The 12,598-nt window shown below is 47.3% G+C and overlaps 1 protein-coding gene across 1 annotated transcript in view; it reads left to right on the top strand.

Moving 5' to 3' along the window:
- SYNE4 (spectrin repeat containing nuclear envelope family member 4) overlaps window positions 1-12,598 on the top strand; it is a 39,907-nt gene that overhangs the window by 23,203 nt on the left and 4,106 nt on the right. The window contains 8 exon segments of the mRNA XM_033158622.1: window positions 214-390; window positions 2,146-2,283; window positions 3,870-4,064; window positions 6,212-6,491; window positions 8,384-8,481; window positions 9,057-9,135; window positions 12,136-12,197; window positions 12,200-12,397. Coding sequence (XP_033014513.1) covers window positions 214-390; window positions 2,146-2,283; window positions 3,870-4,064; window positions 6,212-6,491; window positions 8,384-8,481; window positions 9,057-9,135; window positions 12,136-12,197; window positions 12,200-12,397 — 1,227 coding nt within the window.

The raw sequence follows: 12,598 nt of genomic DNA, 5'->3' as shown, positions 1-12,598 counted from the left end.
TGAATCCGGGGACACTTTTCAACTTCAATGGATTTTGTCAGGGGACTGATTTGTAAATCCGGGGGCTGTCCCCGGGAAACGGGGACGTCTGGTAACCTTACATTAATAACGTTTTATTCCCCCATGTATTTGTCTGCAAGCAGCCTCGAACCGCTTTGTAGGGAGGTAGGGGCGAAGACTTTTGCCTGCTCCAGTCTCAATGCTCCCTTTCAGGTGCTGCAAAGGCAAGTCTCAGACAAGCTGCTGCCTCTGGAATCCTTAAACAGGCGATACCACCAGCTGGTGAGGAGCGGGAGCATCGGCCCACAGCTCAGGCCCACGGTGCAAAAGGTCAACCAGCGCTGGGACGAACTGCAGGCTCGGACGGCTGCCATTTGCAAGAGGCTGAAGGTGGGTCCCGGTGGGACCTAGGAGTTCTAAAATCACCTGGAGGTCCACATTCCCTCCTGGATAACCTTCCAAGGGCCGCATGCCAGTGGTCTGTGGAGCAACGAAGCTGAATTTTAACTTTATACACTGGGCTAGTTCAGGAACACAGGAAGCTGTCAGATCTTTGCTCCATCTAACTCAGTACTGTCTGCACTGACTGGCAGCGGCTCTGCAGGATTTTAGGCAGTCCTGTACTTGCAGGGGCGTAGCTAGTTGCTGGGCTGCCGGGGGCAGCAAGCCAAGCGGCACCCCTGGGGGCGGGGCGTCGCTCCATGCACACGACGTCATGACGCATGCGCACGGAGCGACGCCTCCGCCCAGGCCAGCTGGCCCGCCCCTCTCCTTTCCCCGCAGGCTCCGCTCACGGAGCACAGCGGGTTTTCCTGCTGCTGCGCTCCCTGAGCGGAGCCGTCCCCGGGCATGGAGAGGGGTTGGGCCAGCGAGGGGGGTGACACCCCTCCTCGCTGGCCCGCCCCTCTCCATTTCCCGCCGCCTCAGGGAGCGGATCGCCGAAAAAAGCCGCTGAAAGGGGGAAAGCCGCCTCTTTCAGCAGCTTTTTTCGCCGCTGGCTGGAGGCGGGGATTGCGGGGGGCAGGGCTCCGCCCCGAGTGTCACCCCCCAGGGCGCTACCGGGGGGGCCCCCGCCTCCCTTGCTACGCCCCTGTGTACTTGAGACCTTCCACTTACAAGGCAAACACCCTACTGCTGAGCTACGGCTCTCCTATGCACATTCACAAGCACCTAGAAGAGGCAGAGAACTGGTAGTCTGAGCCGCGGCACCCCCTGCTGTTGGTCACAGGGATTTTGTTGTTCAGTCGTTCAGTCGTGTCCGACTCTCCGTGACCCCATGGACCAGAGCACGCCAGGCACGCCTATCCTTCACTGCCTCTCGCAGTTTGGCCAAACTCATGTTAGTTGCTTCGAGAACACTGTCCAACCATCTCATCCTCTGTCGTCCCCTTCTCCTTGTGCCCTCCATCTTTCCCAACATCGGGGTCTTTTCCAGGGAGTCTTCTCTTCTCATGAGGTGGCCAAAGTCTTGGAGCCTCAGCTTCAGGATCTGTCCTTCTAGTGAGCACTCTGGGCTGATTTCTTTGAAAATAGATAAGTTTGATCTTCTTGCAGTCCATGGGACTCTCAAGAGTCTCCTCCAGCACCAGAATTCAAAAGCATCAATTCACAGGGATAACCTAGGCCATTTTTGAATAGCTGCTTCAGGGCAGGTGTTCCTCCTACAATATTGTCCAAGCATTTTGTTATGTATATCTTGCAATGCAACCTCCTGGGCAGGACTGGAACTTAGAGGGGAGGGGTGTTATGTACTGAACTGAATCCTAGAACAATAGGATCCAGAATGCAGCGGTTGGATTGGTCCGAGAACAATAGGATCCAGAATGCAGCAGTCGGAATGGTCCGCAGGAGCCACCCAATCCAGCTCCAGGTGGAAGTGAATCAGCGACCTGATTGGCCTGCAAGAGCAGCCAATCAGGCTCCTAGAGGAAATGAATCCACAACCTGATTGGCTTACAGGAGTAGCCCGGAATTAGCCAATCACGTGGGGCCCATTGTGTATATATAGCAGACTCGTTCCTTGCTACTATGAGCTGAATAAAGAGCGTGGAATTCACACTTGGCTCCGAGTATATTTCACGTCTCTTAGCTCCGTGAACGAAGGGCGGTGTTTGATACGCTCTTTCCCTTCCCTCCCCCCGCCAGCATTTTGTGAACCAGTGGGAGAAGTTTGAGCTGGAGAAAGAGACCATCCGGGTTTGGCTGGTGGAGCTGGACCTCCGACTCACCGACGTGGAGCACTTCTCCGCAGGGACGTCGCTGGAGAAAATGATACAACTGCAGGTAGGTAAAAAGCTGAGGAAGGGGTTCATAGAAAGGGGAGCGGGAAATCAAGAGTTTTCCCACAAGGCTACACGTTTCCCCAGGGATTCACCGAACGCTTCTGGAGTCTCAGTTCAGGACCTGTCATCTTGAGCAGGTTGGCATTTGCTGAGGAAAACGGTTCTGGACCTCAATGTTCTTCCAAAAAAGAAAAGAAAGAATCCATGCGTGGATAGTGTCCTGCAAAAGCTCAGAGATTTATTTTATTTCATAATAATTTCAGAGTTGTTGTTTTTTTAAGTTATGAAGTTGTTACAGGAAGTGCCACAAATTTAATATTTTGGGGATGGGGTGGGTGAGATGCCAGTACTGCATACCTCTGAGTACCCAAGGGGGAGCACTGCATAAAAATGTATATTTTGCTTGATTTTTTATTTTTTTTATGTATATAATAATTTTTATTATTTTAAACTATAACTACTACAGAAAATAAAATATAAATTCACATTGATTTATCAACTTTGGCAATCCTAGCCATGACTTCCCTCAGACCTTTCACATGGCATTCAGATTTCTATCTTAATATTCTACTTCTTTGGTCTATCATTGCTTATAATATCCTATACATATTAATCACTTTAACATTCATAATTACATTGATATTTCCACATTTAACTACAAAGCTTCTTGGAGTCCTATTAACATATTCAATTGCAAGTCATTATTAGTCAAATAGTTCGTAAACTTTAACCAGTCTTTGATGAATTTCTGGTCCCGCTGTTCCCGGATTCTTCCCGTCATTTTGTCCAGTTCTGCATATTCCATTAGTTTCACTGTCCAATCTTCCTTTGTCAGTGTTTCTTCTTGTTTCCACCTTTGTGCCAGCAAAATCCTAGCCGCAGTCACTGTATATTGAAAAAGTTTAACATCTCGTTTATTTTGCTTGATTTTTTTTAAAAGAGCAAAGCATTTTACAAATAGAAAAAACCCCATAGAATTATTAGTAAAAACAGTTGAAAACAGCAAGTTAAAACATTTTTTTTAAAATTAAAATCGGCAGTAAACTAAAAACAGATTGAAATACAGTGGTGCCCTGCAGGACAGAATTAATTCGTTCCGTGAGTCGCTTCGTCTTGCGAAGCGCGGCTGGCATTGAAACGACTGTGGGGGGGGGGGATAAAAACCGCAAAACGTTTTCGTCTTGCGAAAAACGGCCATAGAAAAAGTCGTAAAGATATAGATATAGAAGATATAGAATCATAGAGTTGGAAGAGACCCTGAGGATCATCTAGTCCAACCCCCTGCAATACCTGGAATATGCAGCTGCCCCATACAGGGATCGAACCTGCAACCTTGGAATTATCAGCACCATGCTCTAACCAACTGAGCTACCACTGCGATCGCAAAACCCTTTCGTCTAGCGGGTTTTTCGTTTCGCGAGGCTTCTGTCTTGCGAGGCACCACTGTACACATCTAAAGCCACCCAGGTGGATGGCAGTCCCTGCCTCCTCTCACCCTTGACCACTGGTCCTACTGGCTAGGGATGGTGGGAATTGTATTCGTCCCAGGACAGCTAAGGGATAATCCCTCTGCCTCTCTCTTTCCAGGCATTCGAGCAAGACGTGCAAGCCAGCGCAGACCGCGTTGACCGCCTGCTGGTGCACGGGGAAGCTCTGATCCAGAAGAGCCAGCCCGAGGACGCGGAGGTCCTGGAGGAGGAGTTGCGGGACCTGAGCGGTTTCTGCCAGGAGGTCTTCCGCAGAGTCTTCCGCTTCCAGGGGCGACTGGTCAGCATGCGGCTGGTAAATGCCGGGGGACGGAGAGGGAATCCGATATGCCAATCGAGGCATTGGAGAAGGCATCGAGCCACAGATGGTCAGGATTAGGTTAAGCTCATCGGCCGGTGGCTGCAGCTTTTCTCTAGTTTTGAGAAAAGGCAGGAGGCGACATGATAGTTTATAAAATTTTGCAGGGCATGGAGGAAGTGGATGGAGCCAGGGGCGTAGTGAGGGGGGCGTGCCGCCCCAGGCAGTGCCCTGGGGTGGGGGTGACACTTGGGGGGTGGGGGGCACTGCCCCCCGCGATCGGTGCCACCACGCTTGCTGCCTTAGCCAGCCGCCAGTGCCTGCTTTCCTTTTTTTTCCTCCCCACTGCCAGGGCGGAGCTGCCGGGGCGGCCAGCGAGGAGGAGGGGTGTCACGCTTGTCACAAGGGTGACACCCCCCCATCCTCGCTGGCCCCCCTCACCCCTGTGGGCGGCTCCGCCCGGCAGCGGGGAGAGAAGCCCTTAAAAAAAAGAAAAGCCAAGGCAAGCAGGCTCCTTGCCTTCGCTTTGCTTTTTTAAAAAGACTTTTCTCCCCGCTGCCGGGGCGGAGCCACAGTGACGTTGCGTCGTGACGTCACAATGTGACGTCGTGGTGCCCCGCCCCCAGGGGTGCCTCCAGTTGCCACCCCGGGTGCCGAGGAGCAAAGGTTTTCTCCCTCTTGTATTAGGCGAGAATTCATGGACATCAGCGAGGCTGAATGTTGAAAAATGAAAGCGCTCGTTTACAAAGTGCAGGGTTAATCAGCGGAACTCACTGCCACAGGAAGCAGCAACGGGCACCCACTTGGGTGGCTTTAAAAGAGGACTGGACAAATTCATGGAGGAATGGGCTGCTAGCCACGATTATTATGCTCTTCCTCCACAGCTGGAGGCAGCAGTTCTTCTGAATACCAGCTGCTGGAAACTACAGGAAGGGAGAGTTGCTCTTGTGGATCGGGTCCTGCTTGCAAGTTCCCCATAATGGGCATCTGGCTGGCCACTGTGGGGACAGGCTGCCGGACTCGATGGGCCATTGGCCGGATCCAGCAGGCTATGTACATCAAATGATGAGTTGCACGTCTGAATTGCACAACAGAAGCACAGAAAGCGCTACAAGGGTGCAGAATCCAGCCCCTTGCGAGTGAAGGACGTTGCTCAGGGGCAGAGCATATTTGCAGAAGGTTGCAGGTTCAATCTCTGGCATCTCCGGCCCACTTTAGGAACCCACTGCACTGTATCTGTAAAGCACACGCAAAGCTCTAGGAGTCTTGGTAGACCATCAACTTGACATGAGTCAAGAGTGTGATGCAGCAGCTAAAAAAGCCAATGCAATTCTGGGCTGCATCAATAGGAGTATAGCGTCTAGATCAAGGGAAGTAATAGTACCACTGTATTCCGCTCTGGTCAGACCTCACCTGGAATACTGTGTCCAGTTCTGGGCACCACAGTTCAAGAAGGATACTGACAAGCTGGAACGTGTCCAGAGGAGGGCAACCAAAATGGTCCAAGGCCTGGAAATGATGCCTTATGAGGAACGGCTTAGGGAGCTGGGTCTGTTTTACCTGGAGAAGAGAAGGTTAAGGGGGAATATGATAGCCATGTTCAAATATACAAAAGGATGTCATCTAGAGGAGGGTGAAAGGTTGCTTTCTGCTGCTCCAGAGAAGCGGACACGGGGCAATGGATTCAAACTACAAGAAAGAAGATTCCACCTAAACATTAGGAAGAACTTCCTGACAGTAAGAGCTGTTGGACAGTGGGATTTGCTGCCAAGGAGTGTGGTGGAGTCTCCTTCTTTGGAGGTCTTTAAGCAGAGGCTTGACAGCCATCTGTCAGGAATGCTTGGATGGTGTTTCCTGCTTGGCAGGGGGTTGGACTGGATGGCCCTTGGGGTCTCTTCCAACTCTAGGATTCTAGGATTCTATGAGCTCGTTCTTCCCCTCTAAGAATCCTAGGCTCTGCAGTTTGCTAAGCTGGGAATTGTAACTCTGTGACGGGAAAACTGCAGCTCTCAGAATTCCTTGAGGTAAAGTATGTGTTGCAAAAGGGCATGGAAGGTGCGGTGAGTTCGCTGCCTGAGATTTCTTTAAGTGGATGATAGATCTCTCTCTCTTTCTCTCCTGAACATATTATCTTTGCCCCCCAGGTCTTTGAGGACGAGTGGCTGTCGGACCGGGGTAGCGATTTGGAGTCCGAGTCCCTCGCGGACGAATCCCTGGAGCGGATGGGCGGTGGTGGCGCTGGGCCACCCCTGCCTCCTGCTGCTCCCATGTGCCAGTCGACCCCAAAGAACCCCTCGTTGCGCCGCCAGCAGCCAGCTCCCCCTGTAGAGGCAAACGTGGATCTGGAGTGGGACCCTTCTGTGGATATAGGGGGGTCTACATCGCATGACGAAGAGGACTCCTCATACTTCAGCGCCATCACGGGTAGGCGTGGCCTGGGAGGGAGGGAGGGAGGGAGGGCCCCCTGCTTTTGGGGTACGGAGCTGGGTTGAATCATGGCACAGGAACAAGGGTCCATCTGGTACGCAGGCTGAGACCCTCCCTGCCCACGGACTGTCTGGCCAGAGTGGTGCATGCTCTGGTTATCTCTCGCTTGGACTACTGCAATGCGCTCTACGTGGGGCTACCTTTGAAGGTGACCCGGAAACTGCAATTAATCCAGAATGCAGCAGCTAGACTGGTGACTAGGGGTGGCCACCAAGATCCCATAACACCAGTCCTGAAAGACCTACATTGGCTCCCAGGACGTTTCCGAGCACAATTCAAAGTGTTGGTGCTGACCTTGAAAGCCCTAAACAGCTTCAGCCCTGTACAGTGGTACCTCGGGTTACAGACGCTTCAGGTTACAGACTCCGCTAACCCAGAAATAACGCTTCAGGTTAAGAACTTTGCTTCGGGATAAGAACAGAAATCGTGCTCTGGTGGCACAGCGGCAGCAGGAGGCCCTATTAGATAAAGTGGTGCTTCAGGTTAAGAACAGTTTCAGGTTAAGAACGGACCTCTGGAACAAATTAAGTACATAACAAGAGGTACCACTGTATAATAATAATAATAATAATAATAATAATAATAATAATAATAATAATAATTTGTACCCCGCCCATCTGGCTGGGCTTCCCCAGCCACTCTGGGCAGCTCCCAAACGAATGTTAAAACAATACAGCGTTAGATGTTAAAAACGTCCCTAAAGAGGGCTGCCTTCAGATGTCTCTTAAAAATAGGATAGCTGCTTATTTCCTTGACATCAGATAGGAGGGTGTTCCACAGGGCGGGTGCCACCACCGAAAAGGCCCTCTGCCTGGTTCCCTGTAGCTTTGCTTCTCGCAGGGAGGGAACCGCCAGAAGGCCCTCGGAGCTGGATCTCAGTGTCCGGGCTGAACGATGGGGGTGGAGACGCTCCTTCAGGTATACGGGACTGAGGCCGTTTAGGGCTTTAAACACCAACACTTTGAATTGTGCTCGGAAACGTACTGGGAGCCAGTATACCTGAAGGAGCATCTCCATCCCCATTGTTCAGCCCGGACACGGAGGTCCAGCTCCAAGGGCCTTCAGGCAATTCCCTCCCTGCGAGAAGTGAGGTTACAGGGAGCCAGGCAGAGGGCCTTCTCAGTGGTGGCACCCGCCCTTCCCTTCAGATATGAAGGAGATAAGGAACTTCACAACTTTTAGAATATATCTGAAGGCAGCCCTGTCTTTGGAAGCTTTTGATTTTTGATATTGTCTTTTTGTTGGGTGCCTCCCAGAGTGTCCAGGAGGGGTATGAGAAATAAATTGTTGTTACCATCATCATCATCATCATCATCATCATCATCATCATCATAATTCATTTCAGAGTTTCTGAGCACCTACAGCCATCAAACAGCACCTTCAGCTCTATGAGTCTTTGACCGCAGAAGAGTCAGTGTGGTTAGGCTGTTGGGCTAGGACAGGCATAGGCAAACTCGGCCCTCCAGCTGTTTTGGGACTACAATTCCTATCATCCCTGACCACTGGTCCTGTTAGCTAGGGATGATGGGAGTTGTAGTCCCAAAACATCTGGAGGGCCAAGTTTGGCCATGCCTGGGCTAGGACCTGGGAGAGAGCAGGGTTCGAATCCCCACTCAGTCACAAAGCTCACTGGGTGACCTTGGGCCAGTTACTGCCAGTTGCTAGTCCAAGACATCTGGAGGGTGCCAAGCTGGGGGAGGCTACTGTATACTTAGCCATAAGGGCTGGAAGCTTGACTTTTTAAAGAAAACAGAAGCAGGTATTCTGATGTGGTCCTTGATAGATTGGGCAGCAGCTGGATTCCTTTCGCCTGTTTTGTTACCTTGCAGGTATGGGCCAGTGGGAAGAACCTCGCTGGAAGTGCAAGCCTCCTGCTTGTGCATCCCGTTCCTTGCCTTTGAGATGCGGCAGCCGGGAAGACTTATCTGTAAGCATTTGGGAACGGCCGGGGTGGAGGAGAGAGCACAAATATGGTTGCTTCACTTTTCTGCCTAAAATAGATATATCCAGCAACAAAACGATGTTTTAAGCTGGCCTGCCAAATCAGGCCAGTGGCCCATCTAGTCCAGCTTCCTGTTCTCAGAGTGGCCAACCAGATTCTCTTCTGGGAAACCCACAAGCAGGACCCGAGTGCGAGAGCAACTCTCCCCTCTGGTGGTTTCCAGAAACTGGTACCCAGAAACATTGCTGCTTCTGAATGTGGAGGGAGAGCAATAGCCATCCTGGCTAGCGGGCATTGATAACACTTCTCCTCCACGAATTTGCCCAATTGTCTTTTAAAGGCATCTAAACTGGCGGCCATCACTGTCTCTTGTGGGAAAGAGTTCCACAGGTTAACCAGGTTCACCCCATGCCACATAATCCCTCCTCCCTACCCCATCTGGTTTTCAGAATGGCCGGTTCCCCCACCCCAAAATCTTGCTACTTCAATTGTTTTCCTTGTGATTTCATAACTGCCCCCATCTTTCTTTCCCCCTCCTTTCTTTCCTTACAACTTTACAGGGGCAGAATGGCTTCCGAGAGGAGTGGGAGCAGTTCAGTTCCTCTGTCACAGACCAGGAAATAAAAAGGTGCAGCTCTGGTAAGTCCTCGCATTTGATCTCCCAGGGACTTCCGTCCCCTTTTTACAGGAGATGCTGGTTTAATAAGCTGAATCATCCGTTTGGGTGTGCCTGGAACTTACAGGTGAAACTCGAAAAATTAGAATATCGTAGAGAGGTTCATTTTTTTTCAGTAATTCAACTTAAAAGAGAATAAAAATTTCTTTCCAGTAGCACCTTAGAGACCAACTAAGTTTGTTCTCGGTATGAGCTTTCGTGTGCATGCACACGAAAGCTCATACCGAGAACAAACTTAGTTGGTCTCTAAGGTGCTACTGGAAAGAAATTTTTATTTTGTTTTGACTATGGCAGACCAACACAGCTACCCACCTGTAACCTCAACTTAAAAGGTGAAACTAACATATGAGATAGACTCATGACCTGCAAAGCGAGATATGTCAAGCCATTATTTGTTATACTTGTGATGATTATGGCGTACGGCTGATGAGAACCCCAAATTAACAATTTCAGCTTTAGGGTTTTCATCAGCTGTACGCCATAATCATCACAATTATAACAAGCAAAGGCTTGACATATCTCGCTTTGCATGTCACGAGTCTATCTCATATATTAAACTCCAGTAGCTAATGTAAACAATTGCTTACATAAATGGACTTTTCCACGATATTCTAATTTTTCGAGTTTCACCTGTATTTGTAAAAATATTTTTATGCTGTTATTTCATTAAAACAAAATCAAAACAGTTTACAACAAGAGTACATACCATACAAATTAAAAACCACATGGAAAGTTAAAACCAGAAATGACATGATTATTTTGAACTCTTAATTGCCTGCACAGACTCGGCAGAACAGAAAAGTTTTCAGCAGGTGTGTAAAGTCTGGCACAGAAGATTTCCTCCAGATTGCCAGCATTTTGCAAGAGTGAGTCAATCACATACTGGAAGTTTAGATTTTTGCCCCCTCTGGTGTGAAAATGACAATTGTTTCTTAATTATTGTTTTTACTGTGTTTTAAGCGATTCTTGTTTTTTTTTTTTTAAAAAGAAAAAATTATTGGTATTTAGACAAATAGCTAACAAAAACCAAATGCACACATACTACAAAAATACATACAAACTACAATACAAAATACAAAAAAGGGGAAAAAAAGACAAATACATTACCTGACTTTAAGCGATTCTTGTTTTTTTTTTTAAAAAAAAGAAAAAATTATTGGTATTTAGACAAATAGCAAACAAAAACCAAATGCACACATACTACAAAAATACATACAAACTACAATACAAAATACAAAAAAGGAGAAAAAAAAGACAAATACATTACCTGACAATACACCTACAACAGGAACACACCAATTTAACTATTTTAATCTTATTTCCAAACTTAATTAATGGACTTCCTCTCGTCCTCTCTTCTGCGTTCATTTCTAATCTTCTTTAGTAACTCTGTAACATTGTGAAATCTTATTTCGCACACTTAAACTAGATCTTACATCCATACCTTCAAATCTCATATCTTATTCTAACAAACTAAACATCATATTACCCTATTCAACCTCTTGTATCCTCTCTTTACTTAACCTCTAATACTGAAGCCGATATGTCCTCTGATTCCAATACATCTATCAATGAATCTTATCTTAACAAAAATCTATATATTTCTTCTATTTCATAAACATCGTTTCCCCCCTGCTTTCGGCAATCCGTGGTCAACCTTTTTTATCCATTCCCTTTACACTTTCCTCCTTTACCCCACCCCTCTCCTAACCATCTCCACCCTTGCCTTTCCCCTTCCCCTCCCCCACAGTTCCCACCCCCCCAAAAAAATCCATCCTTTCCAGCTCCTTCTTGAAATTCCCGTCATGTCCAACTCAACACTTAGCATTCTTTGTAACTTCTTCTGCTTCAGATTGTAACTTTCTTCTTGATAAATGGTTACACTGACAGTATCCACTTCCTTGATAGTAACATATTGCTTTTTCCAAAATTGATTATCTTGGGCACTAGGGCTCCCACCCCCAGCACCCTCTCCTCTGTCAAAACTACAGGCTTCCTGCCTCTCACGCCTAGGGAGCTTTTCCTTGTTTTCCAACTTGCAGATCTTCTTCTTCATCCAATAAGTTCAAAGAGCTGTTAGCTAGTATAGTTCCAATCTGAGAAAGTTTATCCATAACTGTCTTTTTTTAAAAAAATTTTATTTATTTATTATTGTGATACATTATACAATTCCATTTACACATAACTCACACATACACACATACACATCCAGTTACATTCATACAATTACAATTACAATTACATAATACAATTTCAATACCTTATACCAATACATATACATATATCCAAATATTTTAATATCTTCCAGACTCATTTTCAATCAATTATATTTTTATTGCATAAATTGTTTTTTTTAAAAAAATAAAAATAAACTTGTTCTTTCTAGCCTTCCGCTTACCACGATAAGACTAAATTGTTGAATAATGTCTTTCTTCGACTTCCCTGTCAATCTCTTCATTAAAATATGTAAGAAAATTGATCCTCATAAATAAAATTATGACACCGACCTCTTTTACTTTACTTCTTATATTTCTTGATGGTTTAATCTTGTGTGCTTTTTTAATTCCTATGTCGTTTTCCAAATAACAGGGGTTATTCCAAAGCTAATACTGTGTTAATACTGCATTTTTTTCTTTAGGTATTGCATAAAGCTGCTCCATTCTTCAATGAACTTTTCCATAACTGTCTTAAGCGATTCTTGTTTTTATCTCTAAGCCGACTTGAATCCTGTCAGGGGAAAAGTCGGGAGTATAATTTTTATTGTTGTTATTAATTTATGCAGTTAGGAAAGTGACGGGGGAAATGTGCTAAAAGTGTGGGGTAAACGACTGGTTAAACGGAAGACCCATAACCCACCGCACAAGCAAATCAGGATGGGTGCTCAATGCCATATAACCTGCCCGCAAACAAATGAGAAACAAATGCTCAATAAAGACCAGGCATGTCCGTTTCTTGTTTGCCAGTGCTCTGTGACCATCTACTATGGAGAGTGAAGCTCCACTTTAGGGGCAGGATTCCCACCCTGACCTGATGTTCTTGCTGCCTTCTCTGGTAGGAACGTCACACTCATGGGAGCTCCAGGGATGTCAGCACCCCCAAAATGGGCCACCAGAGAGAGGGAGCCCCCGTCAAGCGGAACCGATGGGATTTGACCCCGAACGGATTGAGACTTGGCTGGGCCAGAGCTGCCGGGAGAAGATGGGAGGGAAGCTGGAGGTGGAACAGGTAAGTTCTTCCGATGGAGCAGGACGAGAACATCTCGGGTTGTAGAGAACGTATACCGTATTTTTCACTCCATAAGACGCACTTTTTTCCTCCTAAAAAGTAAGGGGAAATATCTGTGCGTCTTATGGAGCGAATGGTGGTCCCTGGAACTGAATTGCCCAGGGGCCCAAAAAGGATCATGCTTTTTATTTTACAAAGAGA

The sequence above is a fragment of the Lacerta agilis genome, chromosome 8 (genome assembly GCF_009819535.1).
Source record: "Lacerta agilis isolate rLacAgi1 chromosome 8, rLacAgi1.pri, whole genome shotgun sequence".
Lineage (NCBI taxonomy): Eukaryota > Metazoa > Chordata > Lepidosauria > Squamata > Lacertidae > Lacerta > Lacerta agilis.
This window is presented reverse-complemented; position numbering and strand designations above follow the sequence as displayed.